At 40.8% G+C, this 21,179-nt stretch overlaps 2 protein-coding genes across 5 annotated transcripts; both read left to right on the top strand.

The window, feature by feature from the left end:
• Positions 1–689: 689 nt before the first annotated feature.
• On the top strand, positions 690–7,651 carry mmachc (metabolism of cobalamin associated C). Of its 4 annotated transcripts, none has more exon segments than NM_001114889.2 (4): positions 690–832; positions 2,267–2,464; positions 3,641–3,793; positions 6,834–7,651. In NM_001114889.2, coding segments are annotated over 4 exon segments (753 nt in total). In that variant the 5' UTR covers positions 690–742; the 3' UTR covers positions 7,146–7,651.
• A 5,779-nt stretch (positions 7,652–13,430) lies between these two features.
• leg1.2 (liver-enriched gene 1, tandem duplicate 2) lies at positions 13,431–20,962 on the top strand. Its single transcript, NM_213203.1, is given in 6 exon segments — positions 13,431–13,738; positions 15,602–15,694; positions 16,608–16,792; positions 18,725–18,846; positions 19,214–19,452; positions 20,691–20,962. Coding segments are annotated over 6 exon segments (1,086 nt in total). The 5' UTR covers positions 13,431–13,443; the 3' UTR covers positions 20,843–20,962.
• The last annotated feature ends 217 nt before the right edge of the window (positions 20,963–21,179 follow it).

Consider the following 21,179-nt stretch of genomic DNA (forward strand, 5'->3'; position numbering starts at 1 on the left):
CTGTTAAAAGTTCACATAGATAAAAGCATGTTTGAGTTACTACTAAATAACCTAATAAAGGTTAAAAAATAACCCAACAAAGCAACAAATATGTTTAACTCAACCACTGGTTTAAATAAATAACTCAATCTGTATGTACTGTCATCACAAAGTTGAGTAATAAAATAGGTAATCATAATATGCATCTCAAAAATAAAAAAGGGTTTTAAATAAACTGCAATAATAAATAATAAAAATAATAAAGGGGCCTTAAAAATTACATTTGCTTATAAATGTGCAGAAAAGACAGAACCGTAAGGGCTTTTATTTTATCATTTAACAGTTACCAATTTTATATATTTGCAAAGAAGTTTTACCTCATTCAACCACTGATTAAAGTTGGGAGTAGATTTGAATCATCTGCATTTGTGAATAAAGATTATTCCAAGACATAATAGAACATTGACAGCAAAATGAAGCTCTTTGTTTTTATGGAAGATACCAAACTTAACAGTCCTCACAGTGAGGGGAGGGAAATGTGCATTCCTGGACCATAACCACATCTGAATCGCTGACCAAAAGGAAAGCACCATGTCACAATGAAATAACATGTTCCAAACTCTCCATCTCTTATTCGCAAAAACACAATTATTCGTTTTTTTGTGAATTAATTCAACGCTTTCTTTCTGCAGATGCTCCACTTCCGCTCCGCTCCACTAGGAGGCGGAAATGCACCTCATCAACACCCTTAAGAAGAAGAAAAATGGCGATCTCCAGTGAACGCGTGGAGGAACTTCTCAGGACTTTCCGCGAGTCTTTAAAAGCGAAAGGTTTTGAAATCTACCCCTTTAAGGTATCGCAGACAGATCCACCAATAATCCAGCTAGCAGCTTTGGTGTGTGTCGCAAGTACTGCATGTTGAATCAATGTGAATCTGCAGTTCTGTTCAACTTTCCGAGAGAGTTCATTATTGAAACTGAAGACAACAGAAGGGAATTGCTGATCTGTTAAGCCCTCCATGTCCAGGTCATCACAGGACATTATATGTGACAAAAAAAGCCTTATTCTGTGTCAGTTTTTTTCAGTAATTGCGGGTTTATTTGCAGAGAAAATATTGACAATATTGTAAATGTGCATTACTATATTTGATCTCAGCCCTACTGAAAAAAAACAAACAGATTAAACCAGCCTAGGCTGGTTGGTTCGTTTTAGTTGGACAACCAGACTGGTTTTAGTGGGGTTTTGGACGCTTCCAAGGTTTCCAGCCATTTCCAGCCTGGCCTTAGCTGGTCTCAGTCTGGAAATGGCCAAAACCTCTCTAAAACCAGGCTGGTCAACCAGTCTAGGCTGGTTTTAGCAGTTTGTTTCAGTAGGGAGGAGACACCAAGCTCTGTAAAACAGAACAACAAATAGATTAACTAAAGCGTCCAAGTCTATAAAGCCTACCGTGTCATATAAATATCATTATTAATAATAAAATAAATATTAAATATATTAAGGACTTAGTTCAAGTTTCACTTTCACGTCCGCTAAATCATCATCATTAGGAAAGTCATGCAAAAATATGTGTTTATCAGATACAGATGTACTTTTTGTGTTGTCTAGCACAATTAAAATGATAGATATTTCATTAAAATTAAGCATTTAATTGTCAACTGACTAAAGACAAGATAATTGGGAGATTTAGAGCAACAAATGATTATTTACATGCATTTTATTCTTTGGTAGCGTATTATACCACTGTAGAAATATAATTGATTTACATGTGTAGCCATATAAATAGTAAGTGCACCACATTGTTAATCATAAGATTATTTTGCTTACTCCATTGGCAGATTATTTAGCTTGTTTTAAGAAAAAATAACTTAATTTTGACATTTTTATATCTTAAAACAAGACAGTGTGTTTTGCTTGTCTAGAAAATTCTTCTTGATTTAAGAGTTTTTAGATATTTGGACTAGAAACAAGACAAAAAGTCCAAGTAAAAAAGCATTTTTTGCAGTGTGCTCTGCTTGAGTCACTATAAGTAAAACTGCTTTACAAATGTAGCATATGGGTCATTTAAAACCAGATGTAATAAGTATAATCCTAATAACAAACAAGAGAACTCATGTATGGCTTGTTTAGCCTTGATTAAAATACACTTAGTCAAGTGGCTCAATGCATGCAGAGATAATGTAATATATAGTGCATCCTGCAACATATAATTTGCATCACATTAGAATAAAATTAGCATTAAATACTGGTCACCGAGGGACTGATAAGTGTGTGTGTGTTTGTTGTGCAGGTGGGCTGGTATAATGCAGTGCTCACCGCCGCTCATCATCTGCAGTATCCAGCAGACACTCTGGCTGTGCTGGTCATCAGCACTCCTGCCATGTTTGAGTGTGCATTCCTGCCCTTCTTACAGAGCCAGAGCTGCGAGAGCCTCAGAGACCCCATAGACCAGTGCACGGCACACACACTGTCTGCCTGCATCTCTCTGGTACAGCACAGCAACACAATCTGCATAAATGCCGCCTGTTATATAGCAACACATTGCACAACTTGCCATACAACAATAAATACAACCTTTCACACAGCAATACCTCTTGTCATACCAATACTGCCTGTCATACAGCAATAAAACCTTTCATAAAGCAATACCACCGGTCATATAATACTGTAAAACAACATTACTCTGTCATGATTCTTATTATATTAGTTAAAAAACACACTTTGTTCAGTAAATCCGTTGTTTTAATATAAAACAATGAACATACCTAAAACACACTGAACCATATTTGTTTTGCACAGTCATTCCCCAGTGCCAAGTTAAATAAGTTGTGCATTTTATTTTGTATTTGAATATTTGCTGATTTAATTCATGTTGTGCTTCTTATAAATGTACATTTAGCAAACATTTTGCTACATTCTGTTTCCTTTAGATTATTTGCTTACTCTGTAGTTTTAGCTAAGCACAGCTTTATTAAAGGTGCAGTAAGTTTGACACCCAGTGGTTGAACTAGGTATTGCACTCATGGTTGCATACACATGCAAGCGCAGGTTGCCAGATTGATAACACCAAGCCTGACAATCGAGCCTGAAGGCTAATTTGAGGCTGATTTAAGTTGTGAAATTTATATTTTAAAACTTACTGATCACCTCAGGTACACCTCATGTGCTTTATTCAGTGCTTAATACTAATAATGTGAGTTTGAATGTCATTTTACTAGACATTTATTGCCATACTACTGAAAGCAGCAGCAGATGGTTCACCTCAGATCTGGAAAACAAAATTAATTAAACTTCAGAACTGAGACTCAGTGCAAACCAACACATATCAGTGATTCAGCATCTGCATTTAATCATGTTAAAGAGGTTTAATATGGATTCATTAGATTATAAACCTTATTATATCGCTGGAGTGCAGTGAGTGCACTGTTCTGTGTACTGACCAAAACAAAGACAGACGTTACGCACATTCTCAAAGCAGATTATCTGACTTCAGCATTGTTTTTCAGATAAGCATGCATGTTCGGAAACATCTACAAACATATTACGCAATTTCTTTGCTTTAGGAGAGTCAAAAACTGACATACAGCACATTTAAACCTACAGAAACCCTTATAATCCCTCTATCTGATTGGATTCTTTAATTTCCCTCTCTCTGTTTATTCAGTGTTTCGCTAATCAGTCTGTGGATGTCAGCTACGATTATGAGATGCTGCCCAGCCGAAAGCCCAAGTTTCTTGCCCAGACTGCAGCCCATGTGTCAGGAGCAGCGTATTACTATCAGACATCAGACATCCACAATCCGCCATGGGGAGAGAAGGTCAGTCTTTATATGCCAATACACTGTTTGAAAGCTCTATAGACATTTTAAATCATCTTTATTACATCAGAACTAGTGATTAATCGGAAAATATTACGGTTGTGAGCTTCTCTACCAAATATAATGTGCTGTCTTTCAATCTTCAGTCTCACCCAGTCGTCAACGTGTCTCACAGCTTGGCACTGGCAGGTCTGTCTTGCCTTCGGAAAGCATGCGCAGTCATGAATAATTAAGAAGCCGGCTCTTCTCACAGGATAAGAAAACTCCGATATGAATAATAATGAGAAACCGACGTGTCATCACTGCACTTGCAGTTTTGCGCGACGTCACCGATTTTGATCCGCCCCAAAAATAATTTTAAACCCGGAGCTGAAATCAGCTGACAAAAGCTCAAAATTATCCAGTTTTCTCCACAATTAAAGCTGACAGGTGCTAACATTGTCTTAGCTGATGCTCAACACACACAAATCTGTTAACATCTGAAAAAAAAAGTACTGGAGGGTTTCGTGAACCTTTAAAGAGACTTAAAACATCTAAAAAATGATTGAACATTGGCACTTTTTAGAGGAATGAGTTTTCCCAGAGCATCGAACCTACTTTACAAAATACATCGTATCCACAAGCCATTGGGATGTAGTTGGAGGCTTACTTGATTTGCAGTGGAGTAGAATACAGTTCTGTGTCAAGTGCATGCGTATGCTCCCTATTCGTGGACGCATAGCCCTTGCCGGGGCCTTCGGGGATGTTGACGCGCAGCTCTCAAAAAAATGTGACTATATGCCACAACAACGCGTAGCGCAAGCTCTGTGATTGGTCGGCTTGGTAGTGCTGACCAGTGTGGGCGGGACTCGGGACTGCGAGCCCGATGGAGTGATTGTTTGGAGTCTCGTGAAGGAGCTCCAGATGGAGACTGATGTTTTATGTTTACCTTATGATTAAAGTTGTTGCATGTCCGCCGGTTCCCGCCTCAAAATGTGCGAGTGTGAGCTACTTGTACATAGGGTTGGCCGATTTTTTCGATTAATTCGAATTTACGTTTTGACAACAATTAAATTTTATATTAAATCAAGAAATCGCGATTTAAAAAAAAAATAAAAAATTGATACATTATAATGGCACCAATGCGCTTTGGACCTATGAAGCAGGTCGCACACCAGAAGCGCCGCTCAGTGACGTGCCCCGCAGCGCCATGGATATTAGAATTCTAAACAGGTTTCTATACACACACCGGCGCCGCCCAGCCACAATTGAGGATGCAGTTCATACTTCAGCCGAGCCACAGAGCGCCATCTGATTATTTTCATGTTAAATATCGTGCACGTCTGGTGTGTGATAGTTTAAACTGTCATGTGCATGCCGTGTTGTGGCGCTTCTGGTGTGCGACCTGCTTGACTGCCTGTTAAAGCGTGAAGTTATGTAGGATTTTACTTGTTGCATTAGTCTGAGTCACATCTGTGTGGATTGTCAAGACATATTCCCTCATCGTCAATAAACTCGATCTCAACATGTATGAAGGACGTAAAAACCTGTCATGTGAAAAACCGCACTGGTCTTAGTTCGAACCGCGCTGATCTTTTGGTTTGAACACGAGCAGAGGTGAGGGACTGTAGATGTGAAAATGAAAGTAGCCGCCCCCATGACGTCATTTAGCGGACCTAGTTGAAGACCAGACAGATCAGCCAGCATAATACAGAGAGTGGAGCAAAGCGCATCAAATGATCGATATTTAAAAGGGGGAAAAAAAGAAAAATAGATTTAATATATTATTTTATTTTAGACACACATCTGGTGCTTGTATTTGCTCCTGCTATACGTCCACAACTTCACACATTGGGTTAAATTAGGCTTCAGTTTCCGTGTTCAGTCCTTTTCTTCCACTGTATCTTTATAAGGAAAAGGCAGCAGCTTTACAACCTGACATTCAATCAGAAGACAAAGCCGAGCTGACAGCCAATCTTTCCTAGACTCAGCAAAACTTGCAAAAAACCTCTCTGTATTCCTGCAACTGCAATATCTACACGAATATTTCTTATTCAAATCTTCTGCAACGCTATTTAACTCGGGAATTTGTTTTACATTTATTTACACCTTGTTGACCATTTTATGTTCGGCATGGCCATTAAAAACACAACGTTCCTTAACCAGATGGATTTTTAAGTGACTTATAAAGAGAATGTTACTTCAGTCATGTTGTTGTAATGTTTTAAGTTGACTAGTTACACCAGGGGTTCCCAAACTTTTCAGCCAGCGACCCCCAAAATGACAATGCCAGTGACTCGCGACCCCCAATTTCCTCTCAGGTTGTTATATATACAGTGGTTATAAATGCAATGGCGCACACACACACTAATAGACACAAGTCTATTCTTGTTTTAATTTTTTCAATGTATATCAGTGCTGTAAATGGGCCAGAAAGTTTAACCTGGTGTTATAAAATCAATCTGCTGCTTCTGACGCTATTGCTGTGTCTTTAATATAATGTAATTACCCCAGGGGTCACTTTCCAATAGAACTAGTAACTATAAGCTACTATAGTAACTATATAGTAACTGTAAAGCATATAGTAACTATAGACAACAATTTTTTTCTTTTCAGTAGGTTATGGATAATCTTATGGTTTAAAAAAAATAGATTTTTTGAAATCACCAGGTGACCCCCCCACCCTTGATTGTCCCACGACCCCCACTTTGAGAACCACTGAGTTACATGATAAAAAAAACAATCGAAATTGTGAATCGGTCAAACTTTATAAAAAACCTAGATTTTTTTTTGCGATATTGCCCAGCCCTACTTGTACATTAAGGAAGCTTTCAGAAAAAACTAAACGAACATAAACACCTACTGCCAGCTAGCATTTCGGAGGTGTTATTCCTCTGCAAATACAAACAGCGCGCAGAAGTATTATGCTAACAGGTGGTCACACTGATCACTCGACGCAGAAGTATAAAGCAGGCTTACGGCGTCTCCTCTTTTTGAATATATTATCTATTGTCAGCGTGTTGGATGTCTTCTGACCTGAAGTCTTCCTCCTTTTACACAGAAGATGTTTGGAGTTTGTGTCCACCCTCAGCTGGGCGGCTGGTTTGCGATCCGAGCGCTGCTGGTGTTCAGAGATGTGCAGGCGGGAGCAGGTTTTCAGCAGAGGGATCCCGCAGACTGTGTGTGCACGCAGGAGGAGCGCATACGGCTGCTGGAGAGCTTTAACCTCCGCTGGCGGGACTGGAGCTACAGGGACATCGTGCCCGCAGAGGAGCGCTACTCGGACCAGCAGAAGCAGTATTTCATCACTCCACCAGGACAGCGGAGGGCGCTGCTCAGACAGTGGGGATACCTGACCGACACGCAGAGCTGATCAAACTAACTATTATTGTGGTCTCTGCTGAACGACTTGTATGTTGACTCTGGGAACAATGTAATTAATTGCACAATAGAAAACAAATGTATATATATTTTATTATTTAATTTAATAAAATTGCGGGAAAGTGTTTTAACATAGTGGGTTGCCAAGTCCAGAGTTTTCCTGCAGGATGTCTGGAGTCTTAATTTTCATTCCTTTATTTTCCTATCGGCTTAGTCCGTATTATTAATCAGGGATCACCACAGCGGAATGAACCGCCAACTTATCCAGCACATGTTTTACTCAGCGGATGCCCTTCCAGCTGCAACCCATCACTGGGAAACATCCAAACATACTCATCACACTAATACCCTACAGACAATTTAGCTTACCCAATTCCACTGTAGTGCATGTGTTTGGACTGAGGTGCACACGCGACCTTGCTGTGAGGCAACAGCACTACCCACTGCGCCACCGTGACGCCAGTCTTCATTTTCAAAAATAAAATTTTAGTAAAATAAGTTTTAAGTGATCAAGGAGATTAAAAGAGTAAAGGCGGGGACGGAGTTAAAAACGGAGCCGTCTAGCCGGACACTTGGGGCCTCAGTTGTGGTAGATCACTCAGATGATGACCGATCACTAGGCCCACACGGAATCTGTGCGCGCAGATTTTTAGCCCATCATTAATTCTGTTTATTTACTTGAGTAAATATAAGTTTATTCAGTTTTTTTAAATTAAGTACAGTATTATTATTGACTAATATGAAAATGTTCATCTGATTTATGTGCAACGCAGTTTGTACAGTAATATTTTCTGTCTTTTAGTAGAGATACGAGATACTTGCTTTGTTTACCAAATAAAAATAATCTAATTGGATTGGCATTTTAAACATTGAATAAAAGTTTTTTTTCAAATATGATTGTTAGTTATGATACTCCCAAAATAATTTCGCAGATTTTTACCAAAATTCTCAGCAGAAATAGCAAAAAATGTCCGGAGATTCCGTCTGGCCCCACTGATCACACTGCGTCATCCTCATTTTAAAATTTATAACAACAAAAGATTTTCCGTACAAATAAAACAGAAAACAGTCTCAACAAACTAGTTCATTTTTAAACAATCAGTGAATTATGAATTAAAAATATAACAAACACATGACAGAAATGATAACAAAAACTAATAGGCCTAAAAAAATACAAAGCAATAAGCACACATTTTAGGAGTTTAATCATCACTCTAGGCCAGTGGTTCTCAAACGTTTTTCATCAAGTACCACCTCAGAAAAAAATAGTCTCTCCAAGTACCACCAAAATGAGCGGTATTGAGATACAAAAGCGTAGTAGGCCCAGTAAAGCAGCTACAACTCTGCACAGTTAAAAAAAACCGTGGCAGATTACATCAGAAATATAGGCTACATGTCATATGACATTATATACATAATTTTTGATCAATTTTGAATTATATGTAGCATGTACATGACATATTTCATTACTCCGCGTACCACTAGAAGGAAGCCCGCGTACCACTAGTGGTACACGAACCACAGTTTGAGAACCACTGCTCTAGGCTGATACTTCTTTGAATATGCTATAAAGAGGTTTACATTTATAGATATAAAACTCTCCAATATATCTTAATGTAAAACCCAAAACAGGGTGTTTTGATTCTTACACAACGATGAAGATTATTTTGGATAATGACAGCATTTTCAAAAAAGCACTTTTATCTAAAACGGATTGAACAAAAGGACATTCCTATAATAAGTGAGATGCACTTAATAGAAAATACCTAAGAACAGGAAACTGAGGCTACAATTTACCAAAAATGGACAACAGAAGATTGGAGAAATGTTGCCTTCTCTGATGAGTCTCCATTTCTGCTGCCACATTCGGATGGTCGGGTCAGAATTTGGCGTAAACATCATGAAAGCATGGATCCATCCTGCTATCCTGGTTCAGGCTGGTGGTGGTGGTGTAATGGTGTGGGCATGGGCGGACTGGCCATCTGGCAATTCTGGCAAATACCAGAAGGGCCGGACCAATTTTTAAATGTGGGCCGGTCAGTTTTTTTTTTTTTTTTTTAACATGTATTGTACTTAAGTGCAGACAACTTTTATCACTTGCTAGATGTGATATTATGATGATGATAATAAAAAAAATAATAATAATAAATGTTAAGCATTTGTCCAATCGGCAACATAATCAAAATCTGACAAGAATGTCATATTATTTCACCATCTTTAAACCAAAATAAATAGTGAATGTGCGTGTCCGTGGGTGGGGCTGTGTCGGTGTGGTGATGTGGGCTGGTGTGGCTACAGTGCCAGGGCGGAATTTTTGTCCCTGTCCGCCCCTGGGTGTGGGGGAGATTTTCTTGGCCATTAGTACCAATTGAGCATCATGTCAACGCCACAAATGTCTTCGGAATAGATTTCAATACCCAGTTGTATTGCTTATGATCACATTCAAAGTTATATTAGTCTAAAAAAAAATCTGATTTAAAATCTCACCCTCGCTCCCTCCCACCAATCTTTGTAGAAAAAAAATAGTTTCTATGTAAAATGTGCCTATTGTTCCAAATTGTGGAATTATGTGGGGGAAAATTATGTTTGTAAATTAATTTCCAGTATAAAAGAACCTGCTTATAAAAATACTGATAATTGTTGTGCATACATTTAATTTTTTGTAATTTTAAAGAATTTTTTTTATATTTATTTTTTAGAAAAGTTATGTTGAAAATGTAAAAAAACTAGAGCTTGCTTGTTTTGATATTACTTCAAATATTTGGCTGAGAAATAAAGTTGCATGGACCAACCGGGCCTTTAGAATAAAGCCTTATGCGCCATTCACACGGGGCGTCAGCGTCAACGCTTTCCATTCACTTTGAATGGGTGATGTCAGGCGTTGCCGAACTGCATTGTGGATCAGTCGGCGCCGCTTCAGAGGCGTTGCTTGCTGCAGAAGTTGGGACTAGCTCAACTTTTCAAGCACCGATGGAAGCATCAGCCAATCAGATCACTGTATGCAAATACACCAGCTCAGACAGTGGTCTATTGCTGACTAATTTCATTGGCTGACGCTGCTTTGACGATCGCATCAGCTCCAACTTCAGACACGCCCTCTGTCAAGCGTTGACGCTGAAGCCCCGTGTGAATGGGGCATTCGTGTTTAGCTCTGTACATGTCTGAAATGTCATTCATAATGGTCTTTAAAATTCTTAAATTTGACTTTGTGAAACCTGCAGAAAGCCTGTCTTGTGTAATTGGGCATGCTTTTATACTCTTTTTTTAAAAATTATTATTATTCTACAGGTTTGACAATCATGCAATAATTACATTTCACACCTGCCCAAAGCAACTACATGAAAAATGCATATGAATGGTGTGAAAGAACCCTTAATCTAATCAGTAAAGCACAACTCGTGAGAAAGACTACTCAATTACAGGAAATTAAGTGTCTAATTCTTCACCGTCAGGCCTGTGTGAATGCCCAGTTGTCCTCAGTTACTCTTGTTATATCACACTTGCACTCTGACTGGCTGCAGATCTGACTGCACAAATACACTATAGTCTGGAAAAAAAACCCTTATTGATTTAAACATTGCACTGGTAAACACTGCACCCCCTGCTCTGCAGAACATTGCCCGGCTACCAAAATTCATGTGGGTCAAATCCGGCCCACACTAGACATTTGCATCCGGCCCACATACCTCATGGAGTGATGGCTCTAGAGCGGTCCGCTGTAGACATCGGTAAACATCAGTGAATTATATTGTTTCAGTTTGTGCCTCACTTGATTTTGTTTGCTGTAATGAACAAACTTTTCAAGCAAAGTTCTTACAAGTTACAGCAGCTCCTCGACTTTTTGGTATAGTCCGGCTAGCTTTTTGGCACCGAACCCCACACTATCTTCATACGCGCTCCCTAATGTCAGCCTAATGTGGAAAACGATCAATTTGGCCCAAATGATGGACAAATGTGGGCCACAATTGGAAAAAAAGTGGCTCACATGTGTAAGTGCAAATGTGGCCCAGTTATCTGAAGACATATGTGGGCCACTTTTGGCGAATATCCGGAAAAGTAAGGGGTCATAAAAGGGGTGATAACTATAGGGGTCAAATCATAGCTCTTTGACATGGCAGATATGGGTAGCAGGCCAGGATTGGCTAATCAGGAGGACTGGGAGAATTCCTGGTGGGCCGGTCCATTTTTTGGCCGTGAGGGCGGGTGTTCTTAGCTGCAGCTCTGCTCTTTTTATTTATTGTCTCGCAGCCCTGTAAGCAAAATGCAGCCTTGCGGATAACACTGCAATATTTATTTTTTCCTCCAAACATAATAGTGCCATTGTGGTCCAGTGGTCAGCACTGTGCGATATGACGCTGCCGACCTGTGTTCAAACCTCACCTGAGTAATTATTATTTTTTTGTAATTTTTATTGTAAAGACATATAATACAGTTAGGGTTGTGGAACATTTGAAGTTCTAAAGCAGCTGTTTTCTTGAAAAAGACGTGATCGTGTCATAAGAAACTGAATTGGAAATGACCTTATTTTAATATAGTCAGTCGTGAACTGAGGGGGGCCGGTCTAAGGCTTGAAACTTCAGGGCTGAAAAGGAGTCCCACTCCGGCCCTGATGGGTAGTAATAAACACTGCAAAACAATTTGTTGTACATTTACAGAATAAAACCGGCAGCTGGGTTGTCAGCCGCATACTGTGTTTTTACAGTCCACTCATGTAGTTTACATACACAGTGTAAAATGTATTTTAACATTTTACAATGTGTTTTTACAGCTTAAACCTTTAATATACATTTATTTGGGCCGCTGTAACTTGTAAGAACTTTGTTTGAAAAGTGAATTCGTTACAGCAAACCAGCCAAAACAACCCAAAACAATAAAATGTCAGGGGATGCTAATGTTGTTTTAAGTGAGGCACAACCTGTAGTGTGATGATATAATTCATGATTGTAAAACAGTGTTTAATCCATTACTAAAAGTACCGTAATATCATACTTGCGCATGCCACAGAATTATGAAGGTTTATGAGCTAAAAACTCTATAATTCAACGTCTGCTCACAGAGACATCAATAATCAGCGTATGAACCTCAACAACGGTGACAATTAACAACATGAACAAAACTCACTGACATCACAAACAGGAGACTAAAAGTGTCAAAATCAACAGCGTCAACATAAACAGCAGAATCAACAGCGGATAATCAAAACTGGAGCATCAGTAAGCTATAGAATGTAGTCATACTGCAATGCATGCTGGGATTTTTGTACTCTGCCACACCCAGCATGCATTGCAGCATGAATATTTTAAGTGTTACCATTGTTGAGGTGCAAGGTCTGATTGTTGAGGTCTGAATGTGTCTTTACCATAACTGAACAGTCTTTTCTTTTTTTCAATTCATTCTCTTAACTGGAACATGAACTGGAGTGGACCACCCTAGAGCCATCATTCCATTCAGTATGTGGCCCGGATGTAAGTATAGGCCAGATCTGGGCCAGAATAGGGTCAGTTCTGGTTCATTTGGTTGAATTCTGGCTGATATGTGATATTGCTTTGGCTTATTTGTGGCCCAGATCTGGCAAACACAAGCGGACCGCCCTCGAGCCATCATTCCATTCAGTTTGTGGGCCGGATCTGGGTCAGAATAAAAGCCAACTGTGGCCCAGAATAGGGTCAGTTCTGGTTCATTTGGTTGAATTCTGGCTGATATGTGATATTGCTTTGGATTAATTGTGGCCCAGATCTGGCAAACAGAAGTAGACCGCCTTAGAGCCACCATTCCATTCAGTATGTGGTCCAGATGTAAGTGGCTGGGGTGGGCCGGATCGGGGCCAGAATAAAAGCAAACTGTGGCCCAGAATAGGGTCAGTTCTGGTTCATTTGGTTGAATTCTGGCTGATATGTGATGTTGCTGTGGTTTAATTGTGGCTTAGATCTGGCAAACAGGAGCGGAAGTGCCAAGTGCCCTCATTCCATGCGGTATGTGGGTTGGATGTGAGGCACATGAATTTTGCTAGCTGGGATTGATGAAGGCTCATAACCAAATCGGTTGTTTTTTCTTTTCTCCCGTGATTCGTTTAATGAGTTATTGAGTGTGACCTTCTTTGGTATTTGCCATTTGTCGATATTTGGCGTGGAAACGAGACTAAAGCATGTTTTTGTGCAGTGGGTGTGTTTTTCTCCACCCACACTGGTTTGGTTTTGTCTCCATGTGGGATCAAAGTCCATGTGCTGCCCGTTGATTAAAGCTCCTCTCTGCTGGACTCAGTGTTTCAGCAGTCCTGCTAGATATCTGAGATGGGTTTCCTGCGATCAGTGGCCGCTGTGCTCTTGTTGGCTGTGTTTAGCCACGCAGCAGTAGTGACTGAGAATGGACTGCCGATTCAATGGAGAAAAGCTCCCAGCGATCTATCCCACCTGCCCATATCGAACACGGGGGTCCAGGTAAACCCGTGGGTCTACTCCCAGAGGATGACCATGTTGAAAATGGTGATCAACGCTACTAATGCCTACATGAGCTCCATGGGCCCCGGGGAGCAGGAGAATCCACTCTGGAGTCTTCCTCTGCAGCTCGGCTGGAAACTCAAATCAGGTGCCCTTTATTTTGCACTGTAGGAAACAACACCCTAGCTAATTGGCTGTGATTTCAATGCCTGGTTAACAGGAAGTTTCATTAATATATAGTTAAATTCTGAATTATTCTGCCCCCCTTTATTTTCCCCCCAATTTCTGTTTACCAGCACATTTCTAAACATAGTTTTAATAACTCATCTCTAATAACTGATTTATTTAGTCTTTGACATGATGACAGTAAATAATAAATAACTAGATATTTTTAAAGATGTTTTGGGTTATGGTGGCCTGAGAAAGCCACCATTTTGATATTCTACATAACCTTATAATTAATCTTCCGTCTTCTGAGACTAATTTTAAAGTGTATCTCCTCCTAAGCCTTTCTAGCTACATACTTCAAACTTTTGTCCAACCTTCAAACTGGTCTGACTCAGGTTGCTATGTCTTTTCTAACTGATCTGACTTTCTGTTTGCAGAAAAATGATGCAGAAAATTCCCAAAAGTCCCATTGACTTAACATTGGGTCAAACTTTGTGGATCAGACTGTCATACAGTCTAGAGTCTTGCCTCATTCAACTCAGTCTAGCCAGCAGCCAATCATTGATGACCTTTAAACTTACTAGCCAGTCCCTAGCAACCAATTTTAGTAACTGAGACTGTTACTAGCTGTTCTAACACATACCAATAGTTTTAACATCCTACTGACATGCTAATTTTGCTAGAAACATACTAGCAACATGCTATTGACATGCTACTCATGCTAGCACATGCTAACAACATAGAAACAAGCTGATTCATGCTAGAATCATGCTAATAACATGCTCATTCATGTTGAAATCATGCTAACATGATGCTAATTTATGTTAGAAACCCCTACTGAAAAAACAGCTTAAACCAGCCTAGGCTGGTTTTAGCTGGTCGACCAGGCTGGTTTTAGAGGGGTTTTGGCCATTTCCAGGCTCATTTCCAGCCATTTCCAGCCTGACCAGCTAAGACCAGGTTGGAAATGGCTGGAAACCAGCCTTGAAATGGCCATAACCTCTCTAAAACCAGGCTGGCCGACAAGCTAAAACCAGCCAACCAGCCTAGGCTGGTTTAAGCTGGATTTTTCAGCAGGGACATGCTAATAACACGATAATTCATGCTAGAAACATGCTAACAACATGCTAATTAATGCTAAAATCATGCTCACCATCTACAGCGGGTGCATAGCATGTCAGGAGATGCACAAATTAGTTTTTTTGTCATTATTGTGAATTTTTACATCAAACAAGCATGTTTTAATATATTTATAACCAAGCTTGTGTTTTAGTGTCACCCTTTAAAAGAAAAAACGCTAAAATAAAAAATATCCTGTACAGCAGTCCCACAATATTCTGTCACTCAATCACACTGGAATACCCTGTCAGAAAATCTAGTGGCTAGGAATGAGATTCTACAGTGTCTGCTTTAATGTTAATGTTGTTTTTTGGTGTTTACATAGATGAATATTGCCACAGTGTAAATGTACAGTACAGTTACGATCTTATTGCCACATTAGATCATCATGATAACATGATATTGTTGCCTTCATTGATTTTCTGAAGATAAACACCAACAAAAATAACACTGAAACAACTGAATAACAACTGAAATAACTACAGCAGTCGCCATCATTTGATCTCATATGAAGCAAGAGATTGCGATGACGTGATGATTAGTGCAGGTGCAAATAAATGAACTTAAACACTGTACACACAATGAGCATAGACATATACAGTGCAAGAATTTAACAATGAAGCGAATTGTGAAGAAAATTAAGTCAAGTTGATAATGTTAGCTCAATAAAAGTGTAAGTGGCTGCTGTGCTTGTTGTCTGAGTGCGTGCGTGTTGATCCCGCAGGCCGGCTGGCGGACCCGACCCCGGACAGCAGCAGCACATGTGGATCTGAAGCTTCAGATCCGGTCTGCATCTCTCCTCTAAGCTTTTTTGGATGTAAGTATACTGTAGTCTTTACTTGCACCGCTAGATGTGTACAGTATATGTGTGATTCTAAAATTGGTTTCAATTTGCATCTTCTAGATACACCTATTATTTTTCGAAAGTTTAAATGTTATTGAACAATTTTGAATTATATCAAGTTATCTCTGAAATCTAATGTTTGTATGTGTATTTAGGGACCCCTTGTTTTGATGTTAATTTGAAGGAGTAGGGGTGTCCTGATTCTCTTTAACTTGAAGGCATAGAGCTAAAGGGAAGGGCGAGATAGCCCTTGAATTCAACATTATGAAGCTGCAGGCCTGCAGACCTAACTACATGCTCAGACCAGCACTTCCAGACCTATCGCTAGAGTTAGCATCGGGGTTAGGGTCACGTGTCCAGTGTTGCTACTTGACCAGGTCCACTATGTTGTGGGCATTGTACCGCACACTAAAGTAATGCCCATACTACTGTGAAACTTTAGGGTAGGGCAAGGTGTAGGCGATTGTCCTTTACATAGTGGACCTGGTTCAGTGCGTCATCAAGCTGTGGGGTCTATCTCTGCAGTTGCGTCTCCGGCCCTGCCACTTCACCCAACCCAACAGCATGTGGCACCGCCTGAGAAAAAAAGTAGAATAAAAAACAGGTAGAATAGGGATTGGGTCTTAGTCTTGAAAACATTACCGTAAAGACTCACACTAGTAATAATCAAATGTTCCCAATCACAGTTATGGATTTTGCATTAATTTACAATAATAATGACCTCAGTTTCCTGTAAATTATACTTTATGTGTACCTTATATCATTCCAGTTTAAAGAAAATGAATGGAACACCTGAAATATTCTTGCTGTTCTGGAATGGGTCATATAATTAAAGATTCTGTACATCTTCTGAATCCTATTATCATCATTTTGTTGGTGTGTGCAGGTGTAAACTACTACCTGTCTGTGCTGCCATTCCTGGCGGCAGTGGAGACTGGTGTGGTTAGCAGCGGAGGGCATCAGATGCTTATTCAGGTCCCAGCAGAAGTGGCTCAGGATTACTGCTCCAGCTACAGCGACTGCTCCACCAAACACCCCAACACCATGGCCAAATGGCACCTCTTTTTTCAGGTGCCGTTTTTATCTCTGAATGCACACTAACCTTTAGATTTGATCCGTTTGGAAGACTCTTATTGAAATTAATGTGGCTCATGCACACACATGCTTGATTTTGATTGGCTGATGGTCATTCTGAAGTGTTTGGTTATTGTCAGATAAATGCACAGCTAAAGTAGTGCCGACAGGTTTTGAGCACATTACAGCTCCGTAAAACTACGCTAAATGATTTGAGTTATTGCACAACTACAACAGTCAACCATCACATCAAAACACAACAGAAAGATTTGGATGAGATGTGGAAGAAACTAGTGTTGCACACAGGAGCAGCTTGAGTTTGACAAAAACCTGACAAATAAAGTCTCAAATGCTACATCTCAACAGCGGATTTAAAAGCGGGAGTCAAAGCTCAGGGTAACACTCCTGCGGGAGTCAGAGCTGCAGGGGCAAGTATCCTGCAGGAGTCTGGGAAAGGGAGGAGGCAGTGAAGACACCTGCAAGAGATGGGACGAGGGTATAACTCCTGTGGGAGTCAAAGCTTGGGGTAACACTCCTGCAGGAGTCATAGATGGGCAAGTTAAGTTTTTTTAGGAGCTAGGAAAAGAGAGAAGCTGGTGGGGAAGGGGTGAGAATGTTAAGGAGTTGAGCTTGCGCTGGAGAAGAAGAGGAAATGCAGAGTTGTGCATTAGCTGAGGCAGGAGTAGAGGAGTCAGACTCAATGCTGGAGGGAAGAGGAAGAGGCGTAGTCATGCTCATGCTGGAAAGAAAAGGGAGAAGAGAGTGGCGGAGTCAAGCTCATGCTGGAATCGCAAGCGGGTTGAAATTCCGGGAGTTTTCCAGGAGACAGAACAAAACAGGAGATGGGTCTGAAATATGGGAGACTCCTGGGAAAAAAAGTGTTGGCAGGTATGGACAGGGGGACTGATGAAAGAGCTTGAAAGGGGGGCTGGTGGCCAGGGAAAGGAGGTGGAATAAGGCTGGGTGGGGAAGTGGTGAGACCTGGGATTGTCCAGGTGAACGTCCTGTTGTTGGGTGATGTTGAGTAAATGGTTCGGGTTTTTGGAGTCTTGCGGGAGTGTGTCTGGGGCCTCGGCTCCTTTTAGCTCTTTGTTTTTGTTTTATCCAAATGCTGGCTGGGTGAGAATAGGCAGGGAGGTATGGATCGTGTCGAGAGCTGGTTTTCTGTGGAATTCTTTTTAATGGTGACGTGGGTGAAAAGTGTTAAAAGCCCATGGTGATCTTAGAGTACTATTTTAGAAATTCCAGTTTGTTAAGGGTGTGTGGGGCGTTAATTCCAAGGTCTGAGATTTGCCTGCATAGTTCAGCTGAAGTTTAGGATGAAGCAGGAGATTTGTTTTGGGGTCTTAAGGTGGAGGGTGAATGATATCAATATTGATCTGGAAGAGGATGAGTGGATGAGTCGGTGGCCTCTTGCAGGGGCGTTGGGCTTCGTTTTGGAATCTTGGAGGGGCTCATTGCATTAAGCTGTGGCTGGTGTCTTGGGGAAAACAGGGCTCTCTAGAAAGTCATGGCCGGACTTGGTGTTGTTGCTGCTTTTGTTCAATTTCTTTTGAAGTCATTGGATGAGTATTTGCTTGATCAGTGATTTGCTTCTTCAAGATAAAGATGGCTAAGATAAGGAAATCTGGGTGTTTATGTTTGGATTTATCTGATTAGTATATCATGTGATCACTAATGTAGGACCAGCAGTGGTCAATCATAATCATGTGATCTTCTCTAAATTAGTTTATAAATAAACTTAGTGTTCAACAGAAGAAAGAACTCATGAAAGTGTAGAACCAATTGAATGAGGAAACTGGACGAACAGTGCCCTCTCAACATCTGCTTTGTTCATATCATAAACTGGCAACTTCTGATACATAAGCCTGTTGGATGTTGTGCCAGATGAAGCACGTTTAATCGGTCAGCACTTGGGTGTGTGTGCAGTCTCTGCGGCAGGTCAGCCAGTCCAAGGAAAGTGATTTTAACAAGAAGGACAGCATTCTGGGCCTGATGTGGGCTGCCGAGGAGGAGTCTATACAAACCGCCTCTGGGGCTTGCACTGAAAGGTCAGAATACATCACACGCAGGACCCCATTCAGGGGTTTGAGGGCCTCAGCCATCCCAGCCATGGTGCACAACAGCTCTAATGTGCAGCCTTTGTTTTTCTATTTCTTTAACCTTTTTTGTTGCTTGTTGCTAATGTGTTAATTAACAAGCATGTACTAATACGTGATAAGGTGATAACTTTTTATGTCAAAATCCACTTAAATTTGTAAAAAATAAAAAGTTAACTTAGTTCCTTCATGTGTGGAACCCAGTATGTTTTTGTGTGTGTACTGTTGTTGTAAAGAGCTCCCTTCTCCCTCCATTCCCCGACAGTAAACCAGTGCTGATATAGTTTTAGAAAGGCTCATTTTTCATCTTCTTCTTCAGGCAAAAGCTGTACTCATCTCCTGAGGTGAGCTTTCAGCAGAGCAGCGTGAACTTGGGAGCGTTTATATCGGCGGCTCATTACCACGCAAGCATTGAGCGCTCTGGGAAGTTCATGTCTCATCTGCCCAGCCGAGTCCTGCAGGAGGCCGACAGTCCACCCAACATCGCAGATCTGAGCACTGAAGAGAACCACGCACTCTACATGCTCAGCTGGATGAACAGCATCAACCAGCTGCTGGGTCAGTAAAACAAGATTTACACTCTTTACACTCTCAAACACACTCTTTACACTGCACTCTCAAATGCACTTTTTACACTGCACTACAATCTTCACACTGCACTGCACCCTCAAATACACTGCACTGCACCCATAAATACACCGAACTGCACTCTCAAATATCCTGCACTGCACCCTCAAATACACTCTTTAAACTGCACTGCACTACACTACACTCTAAAAATACACTCTATACACTGCACTACTCTCAAATACACTCTTTTTACACAGCACTACACTCGTTACACTGCACTGCAACCTTAAATACACCACACTGCAATCTCAAATATACTGCACTGCACCCTCAAATACACTCTTTAAATTGCACTGCACTACACTCTAAATACACTCTTTACACTGCACTTAGCTCTCACATACACTCTTTACACTGCACTACACTCTAATACACTCTTTGTACTGCACTGCACCCTCAAACTTACTTTGCAATGCACTACACCTCCAAACACACTATTTACACTACACTGCATTCTCAAATACACTCTTTCAACTTCACTACATTCTCAAACAAACTTCCTACACTGCACTGCACTCTCAAACACACCCTTTACACTGCACTACACCCTCAAAAAACACTCTAAGTGAACTTTTTGTGAACTAGTTGGGGCTCCTGAACACCTTTGAGCTGCCATTGGTCTGTGAAAGTTACACAATCAGTGAGCATGTCTTGGAGCTCCGCCTTCTTTGAGGTGCTTTGCATCCATACAGTTCAGAGTCAGACCAGAGAACAAATCAACACAACAACATTAAGTTTGCATTATGAATAAACTGGATGGTTGGGTGGCAGAGCTGGCACAGATATATCCGCACCTGTACTATCACTCTCCGAGAGATTTTTAAGACTATAAGCATGATAAGCACAACTGTTTGGTGCCACATCTGATAAAGGGCTAAACATTGTTCATTCAGTGTTTGTCTGCAGCAAATATACAACAATGTGGTGAGCCACAATGGTGTTTTTCGCTGGAGAAGGTTGTTTGCCAGATGTTTATGAAATAAACTCTCAGCACATTATATATACTAGTGTCCTGATGTCCCAAAAACATGCACATGCACACAAACCTCACACACACACACACACACACTGACTCTCTCTTTCTCACACACACAGGGAGTAGTATCTGTCAGTAGTGCATGTGTCTGTTTGTGATTTGATCTGTTGGTCTGCTGGTGTGTCTCCAGGCGGCTCTCTGGTGGATTTGTGGCGTAAGGCCATGTGTTCGGCTCAGGCTCGAGAAAAAGGTCAGGCTTTTCTTGACGACCTCATTCTGGACCCAAAGTTCCCCGGGTCCAGCCTCTGGTCCATCATATGTGTGATGTCCACCAGCTGCTGACCTGCTGACACACTCTCACCGTGGTAAAGAGCAGAACACACACCGATCATCATGCTCGCTGATATCTGACCATCACCACTGCTGTCAACATGCAGGACAAAATAAAACAACATGCAAACACGCCTCCTTTCTGTCTCATTTATATAAAGGGGATATACTACACCCCTGTCTACGAGATGTAAAATAAGGCCCCGTTTAGACTAGTGCATTTTAGTTTAAAAACGCATAAGTTTTGCAACGGTTACGCCATCCGTCCACACTACACCAGAGTTTTCAAGTGCCAAAAACTGAGGGTTTTGGTAACGCTGGAGAGGCCGTTTTCATTCTGCAACGCTGC

The sequence above is a fragment of the Danio rerio genome, chromosome 20 (genome assembly GCF_049306965.1).
Source record: "Danio rerio strain Tuebingen ecotype United States chromosome 20, GRCz12tu, whole genome shotgun sequence".
Classification (NCBI taxonomy): domain Eukaryota; kingdom Metazoa; phylum Chordata; class Actinopteri; order Cypriniformes; family Danionidae; genus Danio; species Danio rerio.